The sequence below is a fragment of the Oryzias latipes genome, chromosome 5 (assembly GCF_053564925.1).
Source record: "Oryzias latipes strain Hd-rR chromosome 5, Olatipes_Hd-rR_3.1".
Lineage (NCBI taxonomy): Eukaryota > Metazoa > Chordata > Actinopteri > Beloniformes > Adrianichthyidae > Oryzias > Oryzias latipes.
Window position 1 is genome coordinate 15,131,352 of NC_136241.1, and position 26,038 is coordinate 15,157,389.

Below are 26,038 nucleotides of genomic sequence, written 5' to 3' on the forward strand. Positions count from 1 at the left end.
CCAAATACTGTTGGGAGCAAAACTTCTACAGTAGTTTTTGGTACATGGTACAGAAATGACATCCCTTTGAAACAAGGCACGTCTTTTTTTGTTGTTGTTCTTGTGGGTAGGAGTAAAGCAGATTTTTCATGTGGTGGTTTCAGTTGCAAGAAATAGAGGGCCTTTCTTTATTCGTAGCAGTTGTTTTAAACATTTGGCATCAAACACAATGGCATACTCTTTAGGAGTCACAACGAGATTGTTTTTAGTGTTTAATTCAGTATACCTTAATAAACGCCCATTTGTGTCAAAAAGTTGGCCCACCAGCAGAATCTTTTTCTCAAACCAATGTGGAAAAAACAAAGATTTGTTCGTATATTATATATATTTGTTGTTCCAAATAAGGAAGTTATGGGGAGAGAAATTGTGTTTGTGTAGAAGTGCCCATGCAAGAAGAGCTTGTTTGTGTAATGCTGATAGTTTAGCTGGTATTTTCGCAACATTAAAATGACAAAGAAGAAGAAAATTAAGGTTGCCTAAAATTGAAAATATAAAATATGGAGATGTATCCCAAATTGAAGTAGGATTTTTTAAGTAAGATTTTATCCAGTTTATTTTAAATGTGTTATTTAGGGTTGTAAAATCAAGAAAGTTTAGTCCTCCATTCTCATATGAGTTCATTAAAACAGATTTTTTTTTAAAATAATGTATATGGTTTTTCCAGATAAAGTTAAATAAAATTTAATTTAACTAATTTAAATTTTGATTGTCCACGTACAGAGATAATGCAGAGTAAGAGTCGAGAGATTCCCTCTGCTTTTGACAGCAGTACTCTGCCTTTTAGGCCCAGGTCTCTTTGAAGCCATAAGTTAAAACGTTTTCTGGTTTTCTCAATTACGGGACTGAAATTTAAAGCACTTCTCTCTAGTTCTTTTTGGGTGATGATAATCCCTCGGAATGTTACCCTTTCTTTGATGGGAATTTCACATATGGATCCTGTTTGATCATTTTTGATAGATAGTAATTCACATTTTTTAATGTTAAGATGAAGTCCAGAGACATTAGAAAAAGCTTTTTTAAGCTTTAGGGCTCGAGGAATTTGACTGCTATTTAAAAAAAAAGGGTTGTATCATCAGCTAGTTGGCTAATAAGAATCTCTTTCCCAAAGACGGAGATGCCTTTCAAATTATTTATAGTTATATAATCTGCCAAAGTTTGAGTGTCTAATAAAAATAGATATGGCGATGCTACGTAGAATATCATTTGTCCTGTTGTATTTGAATGCATCACAGTTACAGGGCCACGGTGATTGGTCGAGATGCATTATGGGATATATGTGATGCATGATGGGATACGTAGGATGTAGCCTTCGGATGTTAAGTGACTTCGAACGAGTATGTTAATAAAAGACAAGTCCTGAATATTATTATTCCTATTCCACTCTTAAGTGCAATATCCGCTGGCTTTCCATCCGGAGCTCGTAGCTCATAGCTCGAGGGAGCTATGGCCAGAGAATCACTGCGGTATGGGGAAGCAGCAAGCTTGGGCATCCTAAATATTATTATATTTTCTCTTATTTTCGTTGAGACAATAATAAATAGATCATTCTTTTTCATTTCTTTTTTATTTTTCCCCTCTTGAATGAATTTGGGTCACAGAGACACAGAAGTAGCCGCGGAAAGCGGCTTTTGCGGCAGGATGGAGACCGTAGCGGGATGTGAATGAACGCAGACATGGAGACATGATTACTGATGCTTTTGTGCTTTTTAAAATAAATACATCTGATCTCTAAACATCCTCAGTGTCCTCCATGCAATGTAATGAGAAATACACAGACAGAAATGTGACGGTATCTGCTGTAAATCCAAGTATGGCTAACATCCGTGTTTATGAATGACTAATCACGTGAATAATTATTTAGTTCGCACTAATTAAACATTTCGAGGGAACGAAATATTATTTTGTGGGAACAAGATATTAATTTGTGGAAACAAGATATTTTTTATTTTATCCATGTCAGGACACGGGCTCCGTAATTTTATGCTTTAGTTGCTTGGGGGTGAAACAGGTCTAAGTCACGTTAAAACGTAAACTTTTGGATTTCCTTGGAAACAGTTTTTTTTTAACCATGCCCACATTCCTAAAACATTCACATATGTTTTTTTATTAAATCGTTTAGCATGAGCCAAGGATTCATGTGTTAAATTTTCACAGTATTTCGGTAAGAAATGTGCGTGCAATAGGGAAACGCCACTTTTGCGAGCTTGCAACGCAAACGCCGTTCAAAATCTCTAACCTCAAATTCCAACATTTTTTCTCATGTAGCTTTCCAATAATGCTCGAGGAGTTAGGAGGCGATAGATTGAAATCCAAAAATTAAAATCAGTAGAAGGTGCTGTGATTTCTTTTGTGAGGAAAATTCAAGATGGCGGCCTTTTCCAAGGGTCAAAGTTCAACGAAAGTGTGATTGTGGTTGTAGACTCAAGCTGGTGGCATGTATGTGAAATTTTTGTAAGGAGTGGATAAATAAAAGTTTTTTTTTTCCATATTCACAGAGGTTGTGTTATTTTGTCAAGGGCTTGATGTAAATTTACATGAAGAAACAAAGAAAGAAAACTAGTAGGCGCTGTATAAACCAGAGCACAGATAAAAGTTTTTTTACAGCTTAGCACAAATGTAGCACAGCATCCTGGGAATGCTGTAATGGAGGGAGTGATCTAAACTACTACAAATGTTGTGATGCTCCCAGCTAAAATGAAATGAAAGGAATAAAGTTCAGGGAGAACTGCCTTGAGTCTCCATGTGAGGCTGTCAGCAGAGCGTGCAAATGCTTCACAGACTTGAATATTTAAACATCTTTTTTGAAACTTTGCCAATAGAGGCTGGCCTGAACCGTAGCAGTTGAAGGTTTTACAAGCCCAGTGTTTGTGTACAGGAAGAGAAAGACACACGGTGTGATCTGCACAGGGAGTTTGGAGTGTGTCTTTCTTTCGAGCTGATTTAGGATTGATCCGAGGTGGATCGATCTGAATAAGTCATGTTTGTCTTTTTTTATGGATTAATAACAAACCTTCAGAACAGGAGGAGATCATTTCTGGAAAGTAGACAGCGTGCGGGGAAAAAAGGGCTTGTTGTGACGTCAAACTGAAAGCTGTCTAGGATAATGCCTGAAGGAAAGCAAAGGTTTTGTTGTTTTATTTTAATCAAGAGACATTCTTTCAAGACTCAATCGTCGGATTATCTAATAAATGTTTATGATTTGCTTAGGAACCTCACTTCAAAATAGCTTCATTTTTTTGGGAGATCTCATCTGACTTTTCTATACAGCTCTTTAACATAAAAAGTTATTTTCGGGTGTATTAAAAGAAACATCTCAAGCTCATTTTCCTGTTGAATGGATAGTAAACAGTATTTCTTTTCAGCAACAATCAAATGAAAAGTTAAGGTAAAAAAAGAGGGGGTGGAAAGGCATGAATGGATGCACAGGCAGGTAGAGAACAGCTAAAGTTGTTCCTAAAAAAAAAAAAAAAAAAAAAGGAGAACTGTGAAATAGGGTTGGGCGATGTCCCCTAATTTGGCCGTTGACGATGTTTGCTGTCAACCATCGGGATGGACGATGATATCGTCGGGGGCGGGGGGGGGGGGGGTATTTTTACATTTTTCGTTCTTATATAACTGCTATTCGTTATTTTGCTTTTTTCATTTTATTTCCCAACTAATGGTTAATCCGCGATGATCCAGTATAAACTGAGGGAAGTGACTTTAACAGAAAAAGTAACAAGCAAGATAGAAAAGAAGTAGTCCGCTCCCGCACTTAGCGAAGTGGACCGGCGGAGTGCGGATTTACAGCTTTGTGTTTGATGGGAAGGGGGGGGGGTACATGAGCGGTATGTGTGGGAGATTTAAGACTGCGATCCGTCCCGCAGCTCTAGGGGTACGAGCTATCAAACTCAGAACCGGGTCTAAACGTGTGTCTGAGCACAGCTCGTATCGTCAGCACACACAGCGGTTTGAGCATCAAAGCAGAAATGTCGCTCAGTCCTTAGAAAACATTCAAACAATCACGCGGATTTGTGTTTCCAGTCGTGTCCCGACTAAATAAAGGCTGATGTTATTCTTACACGTTTACGTGCAGCGCCACCCAAAGCTAATGTTGTTAGCCCGTGTTAGCATACTGCTAATCCTGGCTCCGTTCAGAAAAAGCACTGACCACACGGATTAAAATTCAAATGATGAGCGAACAGATGTTTCATAATAACCGTAACATTATTAAAAGCACGTTTAGAAGATCATCTCGTATTTTACCGAGCTGACATGTCAATGTATATAGCCGCTCGGTGCTGTTATCGTTTTGTATTGAATTGTAACATTCAATAAAGTTTGGAAAAAAAGCCGCTCGGCGGAAGTTGTATCCCCTTCCGGTTTTCAAACTGCGCATGTGCGAATACTGCGCATGTGCAAATGATTTATTCCGACCGAAATTGTGACCTTAGTGAACGTTTTTATATTCTGAAAACATTTTTCTGGGCCCATCTACACGGTTGGATTCTAATCCGACCATTGATCCCATCAAGATATTTTGTACATGTAACCGCGGCTTCTGGTGTCGACGCGCAACGTGGCGGGGGCGTGGCATCACGATGGTGGTCTCTCCATCGGGATGTCAGTCACCCATCACGATGGACGATGATATCGTCCATCGGCACAACCCTACTGTGAAACATGGTTGTGTTGCCAAACCCTGAGAAAGGTGCTTGATTCTGAAAGACGTTTTTCTACTCCTTTGCTCTGTAATGCTTTGGAATGATAAGGCAATAAAATGTTTGTCCTAATGCAGTTCATGTTGGCTGTGTTATGAGGCATCGTGTAAGTACTCATTTCTGATTCCTTTTCTGTCCTCCAAGCCACTAATCTTTCTGTTATGTCTCGACAATCTGCAGCTCTTGTGACGGCTCCCCATTTCAAGTTTACTTATATCAAAGCATGTTTCATGTTAATGTTATTTATTTAGCAATCACATGACACTTCTTTTTCTGCCCCCCCCCCCCCCCCCCCGCCCCTCTTTTCCTTGTTGCCCTGTCTCACTTTTGGCAGCGGGGCAAAAGTGGGCAGGGAGAGAGGAGGGCATGGCCCAAAAGCTGCGTCCCAGCCCCTGTCCGTGCTGGTATTATACTCTGCCTTTCCCTTGTCTTGCAGGCGAAAGAAAGGACGTGGAAATGCAGTTGTATCCGAACACTAACCAACCTTTTTTCCTTTTTTTTCTCTTACCTCACCACTGTGGCCTTGTTTCTTTTGGGTGAACAAAAAACTCAGGTATTTTGGAGTTTTGTTTTCTGATTTCGCTTCTTCTGCGACCTCGATATTCCTCTTTGCACTAAAGCTTCTCTTTGCCTTTCTTTGTTGCACATTTGCCGCCACTCTTAACACAGTACTTGTACCTTAGTCTGCATCATTGTAACTATAGGAGACCAATAAAGATTTTATTTAGATATTTTATAATGGTTCTGTACAGAAATCACAACCCAAGCTTTTATCATTTCTTTTTCTGTGGCAGTTAACTCTCAATTCGCTGTTAGTTTAAACACCTTTCTTAACGCTGATCCTCTTCTTAAGCTCCAAAGTTAGTGATATATTTTCTTCATTCATTAAATTCAGAATGTGCAGCTACTTCAGCAGATTCCGAGACACTAAAAACAAATTTCAGATTTAAAGAAACAAAGTTTCTCAAAGGAAATCAAAGGAAATCCTGCATGTAGAAAACACTTTTTCTGTAAGCATTTGGTTACTTCATTGCAAATTCTTGAAATTTACAACCAGAGACAACAATGCAATGCGGTGAGGTGGCCTAAGCCTTTGTTTTTCACTTCATTGTTTAGTAAAAGAGGAGGATCATTTTAAGAAATTATCTGTCCTGGCATAAACCACACGAAAACTTACACAGATCATTGTGAAGTCTTCCAGTTCCCACAGACCTGTTTAAAACACAGATTTAGCCAAATTCCTCATTGAAATTAAATTCTGTTAAAATTCCAGCATTAACTTTTGATTTAAGTTTATTTTGTTTTTTTTAATTTAATGTTTAGATGTGTTAAATCTGCTGAAAAACATACTTTTGTGTTTACTTTGTTTTTTGGCATCCATTGTCAGGCATGCATGTGCAGGGGAAATGAAGAAAAAAAAATGTGGGCGGGCTCTATGATCATGGAAAAAGAAAATGAATGGCTTTCTCCCCTCCCCTTCAGTTCTCCTCAGATGAACTTATCCTGCTGCCTGATGATATGTTGTTTAGAAGTCCATATCCTTTTCCTTTTGCGTTTCTTTACTCCCCATAGTTGGAGGCACTCCAGGATCAGAGGCTTTCTGCGCTCGCCGCTTTCATCAACTCACATTGCACTTAATCAGCTCATCCTGTTAGCAAAACAGTTTCAGGGGCTATAAACAGCACTTAATCAAAGTCTTTTGACTGCAACTGTTTTGCATAGATCACCTCCCAAAACCATTTGGAAAAGTTGTGACAAGCCTCCAGATGGTTGAAATAATCCACCAGTGTTGGAGCGTTGGCCATCATGTTGAAGGCAGACTTAACATGAAGGCAGCCGTTTTCTAAACAAACTTTCAAACGCCACTTTGTGATCATCAGCGCTTTTAAGGACTGATTTCCAGCAGCAAACTTTCAAAAATGAATGATAGCTAGTTGTCTTGAGAATATGTTAATACAGGAATCTTGCAGCAAAGTGGAAAACAGATAATGAGAAGAAATGAAGCCAGCCTTAAACTAAAGATGAGCCACAAATCACGGGCTTTGACTTTAATCACAGTAATCAGATTTTATGATATAAACACGCCTACATCGGCCACTTTTAATTGCTGTAGCACATGAAAATATTTGGAAAAAATGCGAGTTGTCAGCACAAGTCCTAGAGTGCTTTTAGTCAACTCTTTAATCGATGCTTTATTTCCTGTGAGAAGGATTTAATCTATAGCAAAAGTATTAGATGGAAAAAAACAAAAAAACAGAATTATTGCATACTGCACCTTAATTAGAGTAACAATAAACACACAGTTTTACCTCGACTATGAAAACAGCTCAAAGAACAGATGCCCTCATGCCAAGTGTTTCGAAAAACATTACAACTAGTATCACAAATGACACATAAAACTAATATTTGCAATAATTTCTCTTTCAAGTATGAATACATTATCTCATTTTGGACTCTTATCAGACTAACAGTACAAAAGTAGTTGTTTCTGCATTTGAGTTCTACATTTACATCTCAAATGTTTTCCTCTATTTTTTACTCTTTTCCAAAAATGGCAGGACTGAAAATATTGTGCACAATATGAACGTAAAGACCAGGTTTGATTTGAAGACCCACTCCAATGGAATTGGTGTTATGGTTTTTTTTAACATTATTGTGGCATTTTTCTCATATTGGAGGACATATAAAAAGAAAAGTTTTTCTTCATTCAAATCATTGTGTAGGAGGAGACAAAAAAAATTTGGAAAAAGCTTGTAGTTGTGATGTAGAAACTACAATCAGCGGGCCACAAGCTCTGTGTTCTGCTCCATTCTTATGCACCCACTTGCAGACGAATAGATCCATGTACGTCTTTGCTTTTCTCGTCCAAGCTGGCATCTGACTCAAAGCTGTTCGGCTGGATAGCTCCAATATTGCTCGCCATTTTTGTTGCACTGGTAATGTTAGCTTGGGGGTCGTGAGGGGCTGTAAGCTAGCGGAAGTGCACGTAAACGGATCGATGACGAGAAGTAGGAGCAGGCTAATACTCTGCGCCAAGGCTCCCGCCCACAACTCAGAGGGGAATTTTTAAAGAACTCCTGCTGCTCCACGGAAACTATGTCCTAGAAAACGACACTGATTTTTTTCATTTTGGATAAATTAAAATTAATTCATTAAAAGACCACTGGGACTTTAAAGCATCAAAGCTGTATATGTTTAAATCATTTGGACACTGTGTACATAGAAAGCAAAGACTTCTTCTCAGATGCATAAAACAAACATTAGACTGGGCAGCTGGCAGTAAGGGAAGCTACCATGCCACATTGTGTGGCATCATACCCTCTATCTGACATGGCATCTTTTTATTGCTTGGCAGCCAATATTCCCTCCCCCTCTGTAATAGCTCCTGCCATGCTGTATTCACAACATCACCCCAGTCCTTGTCATTCAGATTGTGTTTGGCAGGCGGACAATGCCTATTTCTTGGCACAAAATGCAGGACGTAGCTGCAAAACAGAACAATACAGTCTTTCCTCCTCCTATTCTGTCGATCATTGTGGGCCGTCTGCGATGTCTTAGGTGTATTTTTTCTAAATATTCATTTACTAAAATGCTAGTTTGGCTCCAGAGCATTTGAGAGCAGATATGCATTATATTCAATATGATGGATAGAACAAGCAGCAATGGTTTCATTGAGTGAGTGTCAGTTTAGTTCTTGTTCCCAAACCCACAACTAATGGCTATGGCCTTACTCTTCTTTTAAAGATGTTAGAAACTTATTAGGACTGAATTATTGGGTTATAATACATGGGACTACATTTGCAGTCTTCAACCAGGTACTAGTTTTTTTAAAGAAATTAAAAGTCACTTTATTGAAATAATGTGGCGGATTATGTTTAGAATGTGTCTCATGTTTTCTGATGGAACAAAAAAGTTGTTTGACAAGACAAGAAACTTTTGAGTGTATGATGTAAAATAACAATTAGTCATGTGTAAATAAAATATAGTCTCCAATGAAGCCCTACTTTTAATTCGTTTCTAAAATAAAAACCAAATAATTCCCTGGCCTTTTTTATATAATCTTTGCATTAGTTTCACACCGTGAAAAGTTAAATATCACTTATTTTTATCATTTTTTTTCTCACTTCCCTCTGTTTTTTTCATTTCATCTCAATGAACATGGTCTGCCAGCAAACAGGCTGCCAAAACATTTCAATCACTATCAGCTTTAATTGGGCAAAAGAGGAATTGAAAATGTTAATCAACCACATAGTTGCTTTTCAGCTACGGTGGTTCACATGCTAATTTATGCAAATGATCCCTTCTTTGAATGCAATGACCATCATCGTCCACCATAATGGAGTCTACGATCAGTCATCCTTTCCAAGCACGACCCTGTCCAGACTTAGTTACCGTTACCCAGTCTTTGTCTGAGACACACATTTATTTCCAGTGACTTGACGTAGCTTCTGAAATCAGTAAAGAAAGACGCTTTTAGAGGTCAAACTCTCTTTTTTACTACCACAATTTTAAAAGAAACAAAATCAGACCATTTTTCTCCTAAAACATAACTGATCAGTAGTCCTGAGGTCTTGGAAATGAGATAATTTATTCACCATCAAAATAGAGAGCGCTTTCAGGCAGACATTACATAAAGGGAGGCAGTTAACAGGTTACACTACAGATGTTTCACTTTTACAGTAGGCAACTACCTAAAATGGTTTGTATTTTTATTTTCATGTCTTTATTGATGCACAGAAACCTGAACTGCCAATCATGAGTTATCTATCTAAACTGCTTCCTTTTTACTCTTTTGAATACCAAAGTAAAATCTGAACCAACTTTCAAAGACCCACCTTGATGGTAATGGTGTTTTGGGTGTTTTCCACATGATCTTGTGGCAAAAGCTTTTTATCAGTGTGCAGAAAAAAAATTCCTCCTCCCATATCTGCCATATGAGCTTAATGAATTGTACATGAGAACATTTTTTTGTTTTTTTTCCACCTAATTTGCAGCAAAACTAATGAACATTCAACAATGATGATTAGTCACTAGAGATTATTTGAAAACTCTTATTTGAAATAATTGTTTCAAGCTGAAGAACTCTGCAATTTCAGCTTAGATGCAGAGTACAGGTCCTACTGTTGACTGAAACACTTTTTTTTTTCATTTCTCTTACAGCTGGACTGACAAATATCTACTCCCACTTCAAGACTATCTGTTCTCAAGGTTGAGGTAGTAGATTGAATAGTTGTGGGGTTCATGTCCTCCTTTTGAGATAACTATACAGTCTACTGTCTTTCCTTAGGAAACAAGATAACCTGCGTTGACAAAGAGGCCTTCACCCACAGGGGGAGCTCTTTGGATGGAAAAATATAATAAGAGGTTAGGTGACAAAAAGATTGCACAGTTTTTGGGAGACCAGAGGAGATTCTTTTTCATGTATACATGCGATTGTGTGTTGATACTTAAAAGACTCTTGAAAACTCAAAAAACATGTCCGATTTTGAAGGATAATCTTCTGAACTTGATGTTGAGCCTCGCAAGGTGAGGTAGTAGGTTGTATAGTTTTTGGAATAAAGCCGCTCCTGTAAAATAACTATACAGTTTATTACCTTTCTTGAGAGGCACTGTGATTTCTTGGGAAAATATGACACAATACCGCCATCGTGTGGCCTAAGAATGGAACAACACTTCAAGTTTATTGTGTATCTGTTTTTTACCTTCAATGCAACAAACCTAAACCTATTATATTTGTTTTCATGACTGAGCTTTTTACTTTTGTCTTTTCTGTATTATGAAACAAACCCAAACCCATATGACTGTTTAAAATAAAGAAATATAACATTAAAAACACCTCAAAGGCCAACTACTTGGGGATTTTGATAAATACTATTCTATTTTTATAGAGGTTTTACACATTTTTGTCTGTTATAGACTTTGAGACATGTAATTGGTGTTTTATAATTGCAGATAAAGGACTCTTCTCTGCATTTTTGTATCATGCTACTTGTCTGGGATTTTTTTTTTCACTGAAGAAAAGCCAGCATTCTATATATTCATTTTCCAAACCTGCTTTGGGGTCACGGGTTCCTGGAGTGGGGGTTTACCCTGGATGGGCTGGACAATTGCAGGGCTATCTCTACATTCTTGATACTACAGTAATTACCTGAGTCTGGAATCTTCAAATATTGCAAATCAAAGTGAGTAAAAAGGCAACGCTTGTACATTTTGAGAACCATGTTTACATTGCTCTGGGCTAAAGTTTGGAAAAGTTATGTATTCACACCAACTCTGACCAGAATAATACTTGATTTCGACTCCAGTCTTCTGTATTTTGAGCACAGACAGAAATGTACATTTGGAACCTTCAGAAATGTTTCTCATATATTTTATTTTTTCTTGTCTGGAGGTTGAGTCATGGCCACTGGACTTAAAAACTTGAAACTCCTTGAAACGTTTCACCACTCATTCAGGTAGCTTCAGTCTGAGGGTTGCCGGGTTCAGTCCAGATTTGTATCCTCCTGGTGGGACAGTCCTGCAATTGGATGCCTCATCAAAGGGAACCAAAGAAGAGAAACACCTCTCCTCTTGTAATCCTTCCTATCCCCATCACAGGGTTGTTGGATGTGGCCGTCCTGTAGTTTTGGTCTTCTTTGGAACTAATGAAAAGGCACATAAGAGACATTTTGTATCAGAATGTACTGACAATCTTTTTTTTTGGCATTTTGTAGTCGCCTATGTCTCTGCAGGACTGTGGGTGTCCCATCTGGACGATACAAATATGGACTGAACCCTGCACCACTCAGACTCATGAAGCCACTTGGATGAGTGGCGAAATGTTCCAAGGAAGAAGTTTTAAGTTCAGTTGGCATGACTCAAGTTCAAGACATCACCAAAATGACCTTTTTTTGGACTTAAATATGACCCTTGTAACCAACTGATGTAGAAGGAGGGTCTAAGGGTATGCCCAGTTTAGCCTATTCTATTTAGTTTAGTTTACCCGTTACCTATTGAATTCTATGACTTTGTGTTCTTTATGGTTTTATGTTTATTATCCAAAATTGAGATGGCTATTGTTGTAATATTGGGCTATATAAATAAAATTGAATTGCTGGGTAATGGCTACTTAAGTCTGCACATTAAAGTGTTTACAAAAACAACAAAATAAGTGAGTGTTTGCCTTTCGGATTTGTACTTTGTAATGTCAGAGTAAAATGAGAGCAAGACATTTTTTGCAAATGAGGACAAAGGTAAGGGTTTATCTTTCAAAAAAAAAGGTATTCTTTCTGACCACAGATCACAGAGACTCCAGTGTCTCAACCAAAAGAAGCCCTAATAAAAGAAAAAAAGTGCAGGAGGAAAGACAGCCGAGGAGGATGGAGAGACAAAATGATTTTAAAAAATGAATTTATCATACATCTAAAACTGATTTTATCAAAGCAAACTTGTGCAGAGTCAAAGAAACACCCTCAAATTATTAAATCTGAAAAAAACTAAGAGATGTATTTTTTCCCCCCACAAACCAAACAGTAACATCTGTCTGACTCTTTAGGAATAAATGTAGACATTTTACTAAACTCTTTAACTAAATGAATTTAACATCTGTAACAAAGAACTACTGTATGTTGGAGAAGAAAAAACAGTTATTTCACATCACAAAGAAGAGCCACACCCAGAAACCAGTGGTCTGGAGGTTGGATCGTTTTCAGTCCCACTGATGCGATGCAGTTGATATCTGTTCTGGTTGGTTTATGGTAAATTAATGGAGAGGAATAGAGACGGGGATCCTTCACAACTGCAACACAAAAACACACAAAAAAAATTGTGTGTCATACATATGGGGAAAGAGTGTTAGAAAGCGGAGCAACTGCTTTAGAAATAAAAGCACCTTGGCCAGTAGAACACTTATAGTTGACAAAATATTAGTCTCTGAGGAACTGAGATATTCCAACAGAGCAGAATAGGCAAGTAGACGGTAACCGAGAATCTGATTTTAACACTAAATCTCTTCACCTCAGCATCACTGAAATAAACTCGAAAATATGTATTTGCTGAGCTTTTAAGTGTTGTGAAGCTTTACGCTCCACATTTCTTTTGAATAATAAACCGATTGTAGCAACTACTAATCATGTAAATCCAACTTTTGCTGTTTTGTAATAGCCCGGCGTGGTGTGTACCTGTTTCATAGCTGTCAGGAAGCCTTGGGGGTTGAAAAAGCCTGTCATCCAGAAGCGGTCAGGCCGGCCTTTAAAGAGCCAAGTCTGAATTTGGCGGTTCCGCTCAAAGGAGCTCTGTGAACCAGAACCCCAAAGTGCTGGAGGCCCAAGACCAAAGTCACAACAATAGAAACATGTTTAACTAGGCTATTCCTCTTGCTGGAGGCCCAAGACCCTCCTGAAGATTCAAAAAGAGTGACAAAAATAGTAGTAATCAGCAGGTAAAGAAAAGCATTATGTTTAAAATTGTTAAACAGTTTAAAGACAAATGCTGCTGGCAGACGCAAACACAAAACTCAGCCAGAAAGTTGGTTGATCATTTTTAAAAAACATTTTTACCATGTAATTAATCCCTCTAAGCGTTTTAAAAATTATTATACATGGGAATCTCACATGATGTTCTTTTGTGTGTCTTTACGTCATCCGAAATTGATTGGTGTTGACAAAATATAAATAAAAAGACTTCTGCCCCAGCAAAATAATCAGTAATAATTTGAAAACGTGCCTCTTTATAGTTTTCAGGCAGTGGGAAGCAAACAAGTAGACCTTCAGAGCTACATGAAAAAGCCCAATATTTACCGGTAAATGTGTGTTTGACAAGTTAATATTGTGTTTTTGGGCATTATAAAAATGCTATTGGTATTCTACAATGATGTTACAGTTTGAGTGCTTTGCTTTTGTTTTTGGTCCTATTTCAGTTCAGTTTCTGTTTCCTGTTTTATTTTGAAAGGTTTCCTATTATGTAGTTTCGAGTTTTACTTTTGGTCCCCATCTGCCATCATTGTTTCCACATGTATCTCGTCAGTCCTGTATGTATTTAAGTCCTGTATTCCCTTCCTCCTGTGCTGGTCCATATTATGCTCTTCCCCTGGTTCCTGTGTAGTTTCGAGTTGTTCTGTCCTGCTCTGCAGTGGATTTTGGTTTTTGGTTCTTGTTTAAGTTATTAAAGTTCCTGTTCCCCTGGAATCTTCTGTCTCCTCTCTGCGCCTGGGTGCTTCCCTCATTTCCTCACATAACATATGAGTCCAAAGCTATAAATGAGTTAAAAAAAAAGACTATCATAAGGTCTCATTTCCCTATTTCCAATGGAATGACATTTTAAAATTAAAATCCTGCTTTCAATTAACACTCTTTACATTAACAAAATTCTTAAGAACAACACGATCAATATAAGAAATCTTTTTGAGTGACTAACTCAAGTCAGCTGACCTTCATCCAGTGAGCTGGATTGGAATACAAGCATCAAACATGCGGTACAGGGCGTCCTGCAGGTTCTCGCTCATTATGATGGTATCATCTATGACTAACTTGAGGTCCATTAGGGTGCTTCTCACCAGCATTATGAACCTCTGCATTCGATCGATCTCCTGACGCAGAAAGATGTTCTTGGACTTTAAAGGTCCCATCTTCTGGAGGTGCTCTTGAACCTGGAGTCATACAAAGAAAACATACAACACCCATGTAAACACAGATGTTTTGAGTGAACGCAAATAAAAAAAGATAAGTCTAATGTAAAGAAAATAACCTTCATAGAAACTGTATATAATACTGTATATATCAGTGATTCCTAGCCTTTTGGCAACATTTTTTTCAGCCACAGATCCTTTATTTCTTGTTTGGATCGTTTCCTTTCTTACACAGAAAAGCAAAGTAAATTTTCTTAAAATTGTACCAACTAGACGTAACTAAAATGTTTTCAGTATATGAATCATAAAATTGTCATGCAAAAAGTAGTTATAATACTTTGTGAATGAGACACCATTCTCCAAAAAATACTTAATACCAAAATGAATCATTTTTACACATCAATGGCACCACTTCAATAAAACTTTTGTTTCTTTTGTTTGTAAGTTTTTGCAACACTTCTACAGCAAAGCTTATTGTTGCTGCACATAGTATTTCTAAACTAAATTACAGTTTTGTGCTGTTCAAGTTACTTGAAGTAAAAATTAAATAGGTAAGAAGGAACAAATGAATGAATAAATGAGTAAATGACCAATTTTGTAATTTTCACACGCATCCATCCCTCTTCTACACCCACTTAATCCCTTTTGGAGTCTGATGCAGTAGCAGTAGACTCCTACATCCTCACTGTGCTAAGGACGGTACAGAAAGTAATTCCTGACATCTGACATCAGACTCTACAATTCATCTGGTAGAATTGTTCTCACAAATTTACACTGATGCATCTTCTCTGATGAAGTTCAAGCATCAGCTATATTTACTCTAGGTCCATTTGTCTCCTGCTATGTGTATATATGTACAATGACCTCTGAGGTGGGATGGATTGTTATGGTAAAAGGATGCATCTATTTTCAAAGTGAATTATTATTAGAATGAGCTTCAAGCGCATTTTCTGATCTTCTGCTGCACAACAGAGTCTAGATGCTGTTTAGAGGGAAAGTTTGTAAAGTATTTAAAATGCATTTATATGTACAGATGAGAAAAAAGTGGATTCTACACCAATGTTGTCATGTTTATATTTGATAGTAAAGGGAGAAAAAGAATGATGGCACACCAAAGTCACAACAATAGAAACATTTTTAACTAGGCTATTCTAGCAGTTTTATTTTAAGTAGGTCTGCTGCAGCAGGATCTTATTCTAACATTTATTTGGGTGTATTTTATTTTTAAAGAAACTAGAATGTGCTGCCGGTAAAGTAAAAGAAGTTAAAATTGTTATACATAGAAAAAATATAGGACTTTATACTTTAATTATTTTATTTATTTTAATAATGTAAAGCTATGTTTTATAAATGAATGGATTAATAGCCACAAAAAAAAAAAAAACTAAAAATTGTTTTTCTAAATAGGGAAGTGGGACTTGTGGCTCTCACTGGGTTTTGTTCAGTTAGAAACTAATGACTTGTTCAGAGTCAACCTCGCCTTTGCCCAACAAAGAGAACCAGCCCTGTTTCCCCGAATGGGACTCAGCGGGTTCTGAAGATGAATGGATGTGAAATTGCCGTATTTATTTGATATCTAATACATGTTTAAAAATGTACTCTAATAGACATCTAAAAATATCCTAAGATTAGATGGCTACATATATAGGAAACTTCTATGTGCAGATATCTTTTAGAACACTTTAGGTAGACATGTAAAAGAGTAACAAAATAGAGTTGTCTGAGATGTTCAGACAACTACAATAGATGTATATTAGTCTCTTATAAATATCTTGTGCCCGGTGAAAAGAAACTATCAAATCGGCTTGTTTACAACGCACAAAGCATGATGGGACCGTGACACAATTGGCTGTGGGAAAGTCATCTACTAGAAATCTAAATAGTGATGTGCAACAGAACTCTATGAATTGATGTCTATCAGATGTGTATTGCAGATCTATAGCTGTAAATATTGAAAAACCCATGATTATATATTTAATGGATGTGTCCGTGCCCCGAGGGGAACTTTCAGAAGAAAAAATAAAAACTTTTTTTTTTGGTCAGATCAACATAATTATTGGAATGATATGAATGGAGATACTCAGTGAGGATCTGCATATTATTTTTAGAATGTTTATTTAAAGGACGTTTTGACATGTGCCATTTCTTCTCTACAGCTCTCAGTGTGGTTTGCTCTTTAATAAAAAAATTTTCTTCAACACGTGTGTTTTCAAATGTGCTAATAGGAAAAGCTACTTATTTTTTTACAGATGAATGTCAGTAAACCCTGTTTTCAGAGTCAAATCATTTCATCATGGCTGTGGGCCTTGATGAGGATGTTGGTAATATTTGAATAAGACACACTTGTAACAGAAGCTGCTTTGTTATGAAGTCCCTGTTGTCACCAGGCAGAACCAAGCAATAATGAAATTTATTGTTAATAGATACAATTGTTATGCTGCTCTCGGTATCATTCATTAATTAGAACTATTGAGTACTTCTGCTTTACAGGAAGAACAGTAGAACTCTGAAGGGTTATTGATGATGAAGAAATAAATCAAGCCAAAACAACAAAGGACTTGATATGGAAAAAACATGCTAATCGCTTGATTTAGTGAACAACAATGGTTGTGGTTTACCACAGTTTTGTGGACTTCTCCATTATAGAAGCCTAATAAACCCATTTAACTCCATCTCATACATTTCTCAAAATGACTGGCAATATCCTGAAAGTCAGCACATTTTTTTCAAGTTAAGTGATCAAAGTTATTATATAGAAGTGACTATGCGCACGTAGTTAGGGCGGGGTTAGGGTTAGGGTTAAAATACATGCGGGCAATGCAATAATGTGCATCTTGCCCACACTTATTACATGAACATGAATTTCTATCCGTTTTTATGCTTGGTAACATGTGCAAATAACATCGTCCTATTATCAGAAGTACTTAATTGATCTCACACGTGGGAAATGTATCCGTTACAGGAGCATTGTAATCATAAAAGATAATACAATAATATAACAACAAAATGATAAAAAAATAAGGTGGTATAATATAAGCACATTATCAATCAGGGTCTTTATTGGGCTCCATATATAGCATTTGTTGAACTTTTACATTTGACGCCTTATACTTCTCAAGGTAAATAAAAATAATCTGTGCTCACTGCTTACCTATTAATACATGCTTCTAAAGTCCTTTCATATCATATATATATATATGGATAATTTCACTGCATTTGTGAGTGACTAGGCCTAGGCTATTTGAAAATGTATGTAAAGAGATGCAAAAATAGAAAATCTTTGATGGAGTATGAAAAAATATGTCCGTACAGCCAATAGTCCCAGAATTGTGGGGTAAGTACATTTGTGGGATAAGCAGCAGATTTGAAAAATAAGTATGAGATTTCCATAATCTGCTCCTGATTCACAACCATTTGAATAAAGAAATACTCCAAAAAAGACATTTCAATCCCAATTATCTATACAAATGTACTCCATCATGAGAAAAATGCTACAAAAACAAAACTTTATCAAATTTTATCAGCCATTTAAAAAAAATAATAACTATTAACTACATCATCGCACTCACAGCGATGGTCTTGCTGCAGAGTGCTGCAGAGTACATCCCGCCCCTAAATGTTATGGCTCCTATAAGCAGACTCAAAGCAGACTGAGAGTGAGAGAGACTGTAAAAGAGCAGTGATGCCCTCGTGGACACATGTGCTGTGTAGAGCTGATTTTCAGCTGCTGATGGTTCAGTTTGTCTTCAGGAGCACGCCTTTAGATAGCGTGGTAAGGGAAACATGTACTTTTTTTAGTTAGTAACAAGATTTTCAGAGAAAATGTGTGCTGGAAAATTCAGACATTTGCTACTCTGTGTAAGTTAGATTTGAGGAGAGTTCAAAATTTTTTTTACCTCCAGGTTTTAAGCGGATGGAGCACGAGGATATGATGTACATCACCATTGAGACAGCTATCGCCCTGGCCTCTGTGATAGGAAATGTACTTATAGTGGCAGCAGTTTGTGTGAACCGGGCTCTGCGCAACACCACCTTCAGCTTTATTGCATCTCTGGCTGTGGCTGATATTGCTGTGGGACTCTTGGCTATTCCTGTGGCCATTGTCATCAACTGGCAAATCACGGTTCAGTTCTACACATGCCTCTTCCTCTCCTGTCTGGTGCTGGTCATCACCCAGAGCTCCATCCTCTCCCTGCTGGCTATAGCCATTGACAGATTTCTACGAATCAAGATTCCTATCAGGTGAGAAGCTCATGCATCACCGACTGATAACAGTTTTACTATACTAAGTAAAGATTGTTGTCGATTATAACTCTGTGATGACAGTGTAGCAGAAACTGAAGGGGTGGATACAAGTGCTGTGTTTATTTATTTATATATATATGTATATATATATAATGTTTTTGTGATGTGAACTCTTCCATCAAAGCTTTAAAACTCACCACAGTGCATCTTGGAAAAAAAACTTGGGTTAAGGTTTTAGAGAAAACTGTTTTTTTTCTTTAAACTATGAAAGTCTGTGTAGAGGAAGACATTCACAGTGTGTACATCCTGCTTTTAGTAAAACTATATATCAATTTTTTGGCTTGATGCAAATGGGTAAGTTGGGCAACACAACCTTTTAGTCTAATTAAAATGTCCTGTCTGTCCACATTACTGAAAAAAGCACAGGTTTCTACTGATGCTGGCATGAGCCCAAAGTTTGTATTTGTTTATTAGTTGGATCTTGGGGCTCAACGTGCTGGGAAATAGAAAAAAACACTGACTGACATTAATTGAGGTATTATGAATTCAAGCTACTAAAAGTCTTTTTCTATTACAATATTTTCTTACAGGTACAACATCATAGTAACCCAGAGAAAGGCATATGTTGCGGTTTGTCTCTGCTGGATCCTCTCTTTCCTCAGTGGATTTGTTCCAATGATGGGATGGAATAACTACGCCTCTGTTGGCATCACCAATTCCAGTGACATAATCTGCAATTTCACAGCTGTCATACCAATGGACTACATGGTGTATTTCAATTTCTTTGGCTGTGTGGTAGTGCCTTTGTCTATAATGATCCTTCTGTATTTGGAGATCTTACGAGTGATCTGGAAGCAGCTTAACCGCAGAGCGGAGGCCACATGTGATGCGAACAAGTATTACCAGAAAGAGCTGAAGTTGGTTAAGTCACTGGCCTTGGTATTCTTTCTTTTTCTCATCTGCTGGCTGCCAATACACATCATCAACTGCATCACCTTATTTGGCCCATCAAGGAAAATCCCCAAGCTTGTTCTGTATGTGGGGATTTTATTGTCCCATGTGAACTCGGCCGTCAACCCAATGATTTATGCATTTAGAATAAAGACGTTCCGTCACACTATGATCCAGATCACTCGCCGCTGCATATTCCGTAAATTCTCAGAGCCTACCACCCCGCATCCTTCAAGCACTCCAGGTTTTTTTTGACAAAGAAGATGTAAAGCTGTAGCAAACTTTGCCAAGTTCATTTCTACATACATAGTGGGAGTCCATCGATTAAAATCCTCCAACGACACAGACCATAGAAGATCAACCCATTAAAACTGACAGAAAAGCACTTAAATGATGCTTGGGATGCATTCATGTTACTCAGGCTCTGTGCATAATTGAAATAAACAAACAAATAAAAAAACCATTACTGTTCAGCATGCTTTATTGACTCAGTGAGCTGTAAAGACATGAGAAATAATATTTTAATAATCATTGGAGATGACTATAAAATGTAAATTACTCATGAAAAGGTGCTAATTTTATATGAACATCTTCTGACTGTAAAAATAGAATGCATTTTTGGTACTAAAATCTCTACATCAGTGGGAAGTTATAGTAATTTCAGACCAAAATGAAATACTAAAAAATATAAAACACGTTTAGGGTTCTGCATTCATGTTTTTTTTTACAATGTGTGATTTATTTAGAAAATTTTCAAATAAGCAGAAACAAACAATTCCAAAACACAAATACAAAAACTTGGCTCCTTGTTCTGACATAATGGCCAAACTTCCTGGAATGAAGCGTTGTTAAAAAAAATTGCCAAAGAATATTTATAAGAATATTTGCCAACCTTCCACCAAGGACACTTTACATTTTGACACATGGGCAGGCAAGGAATTGAACCTGCAATGTTCTGGCCAGAGGTCGACCGCCCTAACACAGCCGCCTGAGAATAATTACAGTACGTATGTTGATGAACTACATAATAAAGATTACGGATTATAATTGCTGTTGAACAACTTGCTTTTCATCAAACAAGACTGGTTTGATAACAATTTAGAATATTGGTAAGCCTGTGTACAGTGGCGCAGTGGACTGCGCCTTCACCTCATGGCATGGAAGCTCCGGGTTAATTCTTGACTTTTCTGTAAGAAGTTTGCATGTTCTCCTCGTGCATGCATGGGTTTTCTCCAGGCATGCCAGCTTTCTTCCCACAGTCCAAAATTATTCTTCATAGGTTGATTGATTTTTCTGAATTGCCCTTAGGTACGACTGTAAGTGTGTATGGGTGTGTGCTTGTGTGGCCCTGTAAAAGACTGGCAACTTGTCTAGTGTGTATGCCGCCCTTGCCCAACAGAAGCCAGGTTAAGGCTTTGGCAGCACCGTGAGCCAGGGGAAGCAGCAGGTTAAAAAATGGATGGATGTTAAGCTTGTGAAAAAGAATTGAGTATGTCCATTTTTAAAAAAATCTTTTACAGAAAATCTGGTTACACACTATATACACTGGTATGGTCACTCTTTACAGTCAGTTATGCATTATAAAAAGTGTTGGGCTTTTTTTTGTATCTTTTATAATAAAGCTTTCTCTCCAGCAATGTATGTGGCATACATTGTTTGAAATGAAGTGTAAACTTGCTGGTCATCAAAATCAGAGTATTGCATTAAACAGTGTCCGCATCTGAGCAAAAACATAGCTGACATATGCAGAGCAAAGCAGTTTATTGGGAAATATATAAAATCTGGGTGGGGGGGGCAATTAGTAAAATCATATTAAAGTTTAACTTTAAAGGTAAATAAAACTTAATACTGTGGCTTAGTGCAAAATAATCCAATTTGTCGACTATATTAGGTGTGTTAAACTCTTCTCAGCATTTTTGAAAATACAGCAAGGTCACTTCTTGAAAGGAAACTAAGCCCTGGCCAGAATTCTTTAATTAACAACAAGCTTTTAGACTACAGTGGTCTCTTCAGCTCATTAGAGTCATATTTTAAAAGCTGTGGCAGGGGGCTGAAAGAGTCCATAGCCTTTGAGTAAATTACCCAAAGAGATTTAAGATGACATGATTTATTGGAACACGTAAGCTAAAGCTTCTGCATTTGCTCTGCATTGTCATCATCATCGCCTGTTCATTCATGTTTATCAAAAATGTTAAAACATGTCAGAAAAGGTCAATTTAAATAAAAAAAACTTAGTCTTTTTTTTTTTACTTGAAGTGACATTTAAGTGAAAATTTCCTTTTTAATTTTTCGGAAATGGTCACCTTTCCCCTCTACCTTATTCTGTCTGTCTGTATCTTAGTCTCCACCAGGGTAATGCGTATATTACCATCTGTCACCTTCATCCTCACTAAGGGATTTGAAACTGCTGAGTATGGTTTAATCCTTAGCCCTTATCTTAATGAGTAAGGTGTCGCACATCCAACTTGGCATTCACTGCTTTTGAATTTTGTGGTATGTGCCTGTAAATGTGAGGGACTCAAAAGTAGGATTGAAGCTTTCACTTTTGTAAAAGACTTTCATTTTCTTTTTCTTGTTTCATTTTAAAGAACTAATCTTCAAGGTAAGACTGTTCATTTTATATAAAAGAAAAACCATTTCAAAAATTTTAACCAAATCTATTTCAACCCAAAGTTTCAGATTTGTCTTCATGTTTTGTTTCTGTTTCTTGTTTTGCTTTTCTGGATTCAGAGAGAAGCTGCCATTTGTGGTAGTAATACACTGCTAAATGGCTGAGACTGACAGTGCAGAGGAAAGTCAAGACCTGGAGGCTCCAGAAGAAAACTTAGACAGCGAACATCAAGCTTTGCTGCACTTGAGTAAATATGGTGAAGCCCGGCGCTTGCTGCCTTGGGAGCAGTGGAGTTTCAGAGAAAAGGCGAACTATTGCATGGATCGAATCTTTTTTGGGTTTTTGGTCCTTTTTTTAGTAGTGTTACTGGGTGAATGTCTCTATAAAATGTGGTATGTGTCAAATGTGAATAAGGTGCCAGAATTTGCATTTGACTCTTTGGTATCTCTGTTTAACTGGCTTTTTACTCAGGAAAGACAGGAAGAACTGGCTGAATTGTAACATGATTGGAAGAAGATCCTTTTTTGATGAAAATGTTTTGAGATTTTGTACAAATGACAATGGAATGCTTTTCCTATACAGTGGTCTTCTCTAAACTTTGACTTTCATTCATTTTGAAGTGTCTCAGAAAGGCTTTTTTGCAGCTAGTTTTTGAAAGCAGTGCTGGACCAAATGTAGAACAAGAACAGTAAAAACACAAGCATGGAAAATCAATTGTGTATGTTTGAAACCATGTCTATGTAAACTACTGAGATAATTACTGCTATGTGAAAGACCATATGGATACATTAACATTGTGCACAAATAAATCAAACTTTGAATCCTTAACAAATGAATGACATATGTAAATGCATAAGTAAATAAAAACCAAACAGTTTGTTTCTTTGTGTCTGTGAAAATTGACTAAAGAAAGGAATTTGGAACTGTGAATAATTCTGATAAATGAAAGTTTACTGGTCTATTTGGTTTGGCAAAGATGCCCTTCCTGACACAAGCCTGTGTATTTATCTGGGCTTGGGACAAGCAGAATGAGACCCTGGCTTGGGCCCCCTCGTGGCTACAACTGAAAGATTTTGAATAACTTTGTCAAAATCGTTTTTTTTTTTATGTCAATCACCAAGAACTAATCCAATAATAATAATTGGATAAGTTGGAAAAATGCTGTTATTGAAAACAAAGTATGAACTGGTTGATAAATAAACAATCCTGTTTGACAAAAACTGTTTGACTTCTTTTGCTTCTTACATCCTTATAGAACAATAACCTTAATAAACAACACTGATAATATCAGTTGCTATTTTGTGTATTTTTAAATAGTAAACAATATTACCAAAGGCTGTTAAAGTAAATGAAATTAATAGTATTTAGGAATTGTAACAAGAGCTCTCAATAATTGTTATAAAAAATAAACTTAAACATTTATTTACATATTTAAAAAAGACTTTAGGAGAATATTAATCGTAATGAGATACCAAAAAGCATCGTAAGTAACAGTACGTTTAATTTCTACCATCACGTTCAACGCCGCTAAACAGTTTGATTTTCAATTTGACCAATAACATTGAGGCACGGACTTATTACTACTTCCGGTTCCGCCTCTCGTCCTCTTCCGGAATTTCCTAGCGTGACCGACGTTTCGTGTCTGTTTAGACTTAAAGTAAGATTAAGATTATTAATGTCGTGTTGTCGTATTTGCTTGTTTTCTTTGTATATTAATTTGTAACTGAAACAACACTCTCCAGTTTTGTGTGTTGTTGTTGTGGTATGTGTGTTTGTAAATGAAGAAAAGATGTCTGCTGCTAGTAGCAGCAGCATGTCGCGCCATGCTGCGGCCTATCATCTCGCATGAGTCATGACAAATGTCGCGCAGTTAGGCCTTAAAAAGCTCTGATATGTAAAAGCAAAACGTACCCAACTTGTCATTACGTCGCTCCTTGTCACAGTTTTGTTGGCGTTTGTTATCTAAGTATGTTTTGGTTGAAGAGGGGGCGAAGAAAAGAGAACTCAAGCTAACACGAATTAAACCTGACGACTTTCAAAATAAACCGTAGACGAGTACTTAAAGTATGTGAGCGAACCGTTTGTAATTTTATTCGTGTTTGTAATGTTTCTTGTTTTTTTTAATAGACCGGTGACCTAAGTTTTTTTTTTTTTTCGTTGTAATGTAAGGAGGTAAATATAGCCCGTAATTTGGAATCCGACTAGTGGCCATAATAAGTAGTGACTTACAAATCAATCAATATTTACCTTTTTTTTTTTAAAGTATTTTATTTTAACGACGAGAATTGAATTTTACGTTTGTAAATTAATTCAATTTTAGAAGTTGTATATTGAGGCTGCTTTGTACATTCATTACACAAATGAAACTTGTTTAATATTAAGTTGTTTCTAGATTCTTGAAATCAAAAAAAAAAATTAATGGGTGATTATACAGTTTGCATAGACTTATCCACTCAATTCCCAATTTTAATGTATTATCTGTAGCCTTTGGGATTTTTGTCATTGTGTTTTTTCTTTTAAATCCAGAATGCGTTACGTGGCCGCTTACCTCCTTGCCGCTCTTGGTGGAAACACCAGCCCCTCTGCAAAGGACATTAAGGACATCCTGGGCAGTGTGGGAATTGAGGCCGATGATGAACGCTTGAATAAGGTAATAGCAGCTTATTGTAATGTTCAGTGGGAAGTGGGAATTTGATTTTGATTAACTCTGTCCTGCAACAGGTAATTGGTGAGCTGAATGGGAAGAACATCAATGAAGTTGTGAACTCAGGTAAAGGCTGCCCCCCCCCGGTCCATCTCTGTAAATGTTTTCCTGTGTGCCTACAGCGATGCTTTGCTGGTTCATTTTGGTTTCCATGTGAACTAATGCTTGGCATGCACATAGCCTTCATATCCACCTTTACCACTTGCCACCACACACAACACTGACCACAGTACAAGTTAATTTTTTCCCCTCTAATTTGCTATTTTGATTTTTAAAAAATCCTTTTAGAATGTGTGCTTTCGAGTTTAAACTTAAACGTTTTTTTTCTTTATTTACAATGTGTTACAGTTTTTTTTCATTCACTTTAAGCCGATTCTGATTTGACCATACACATGGAACTGCATGCTGTCCATCGTTTATAGTTGTTTTAAAATAAAAAGTGCACTAAAAGGTGTTTTTTTTTTTTTTTTAAATACATGTCAAAATCACAACATACACATGTCCCTCCAGCACCAGATATTGCATTTATTTTAAGTTGGTTTGAGGATTGACGGAAAGCCACTTTTGTCTTTGCAGGCCTCTCGAAGTTAGCCTCTGTCCCAGCAGGTGGTGCTGTAGCAGCTCCTGCAGCTGCTCCTAGTGGAGCTACTGGGGCTGCACCCGCTCCAGGTGTGTATATAGTTTTAAATCTTGGCACAAGCTTATAAAGAAAAATGCTTTTTTCCCCTCCATTATAATTACCTGTTTGTTTTTGCAACTTTTATACTGTAGCAATTATGTACTATTATTTCTAATTATTATTAGCAAAGGCAAACTGATGTTTTTTTTAAACTTTTATACTGTAGCAATTATGTACAATTATTTCTAATTATTATTAGCAAAGGCAAACTGATGTTTTTTTTTGTTGTTTTTTAGCTGAAGAAAAAAAGGAAGAGAAGAAAGAGGAATCAGAAGAGTCAGACGAAGATATGGGCTTTGGACTCTTTGATTAATCTGTCTTTTCTGTACTCAAAAAGCAATAAAAAATGTAAAATGTTTACACAGAAAACGTTTGTCCCTTCTTCTGTTCAAAATTCTTGGTACATAGTTTTGACAACGCCAGGTAATAATTCTAAGAGTGCCCACATGTGTTTCTAATATGAAGTGTTGGGGGGTGTTTAGGAATATTTTGCTGTAAGTAGACA

At 37.0% G+C, this 26,038-nt stretch overlaps 2 protein-coding genes and 2 long non-coding RNA genes across 5 annotated transcripts; 3 read left to right on the forward strand and 1 right to left on the reverse strand.

The window, feature by feature from the left end:
* Positions 1–5,159: 5,159 nt before the first annotated feature.
* LOC110015119 (uncharacterized) lies at positions 5,160–10,829 on the forward strand. Of its 2 annotated transcripts, XR_013656024.1 has the most exons (4): positions 5,160–5,292; positions 9,900–9,953; positions 10,027–10,103; positions 10,692–10,829. It is a non-coding gene; the product is annotated as an uncharacterized LOC110015119 (long non-coding RNA). The 2 variants fall into 2 exon arrangements; XR_002290215.3 differs by lacking the exon at positions 10,692–10,829 and having other exon boundaries at positions 10,027–10,162.
* A 2,147-nt stretch (positions 10,830–12,976) lies between these two features.
* Positions 12,977–24,190, reverse strand: LOC144992162 (uncharacterized). The gene is made up of 3 exons (XR_013656025.1): positions 24,062–24,190; positions 14,272–14,364; positions 12,977–13,115 (listed from the first exon to the last, which is right to left on the reverse strand). It is a non-coding gene; the product is annotated as an uncharacterized LOC144992162 (long non-coding RNA).
* Positions 17,978–22,141, forward strand: LOC101169688 (adenosine receptor A1). The gene is made up of 3 exons (XM_004068792.5): positions 17,978–18,115; positions 18,246–18,585; positions 19,179–22,141. The coding sequence occupies exons 2-3, from the start codon at positions 18,257–18,259 to the stop codon at positions 19,792–19,794; spliced, it is 945 nt and encodes a 314-aa protein (XP_004068840.1). The 5' UTR covers positions 17,978–18,115; positions 18,246–18,256; the 3' UTR covers positions 19,795–22,141.
* rplp2a (ribosomal protein, large P2a) lies at positions 23,667–25,902 on the forward strand. Its single transcript, XM_004068714.5, has 5 exons — positions 23,667–23,807; positions 24,677–24,800; positions 24,872–24,920; positions 25,431–25,523; positions 25,770–25,902. The coding sequence occupies exons 2-5, from the start codon at positions 24,678–24,680 to the stop codon at positions 25,844–25,846; spliced, it is 342 nt and encodes a 113-aa protein (XP_004068762.1). The 5' UTR covers positions 23,667–23,807; position 24,677; the 3' UTR covers positions 25,847–25,902.
* Positions 25,903–26,038: the final 136 nt, after the last annotated feature.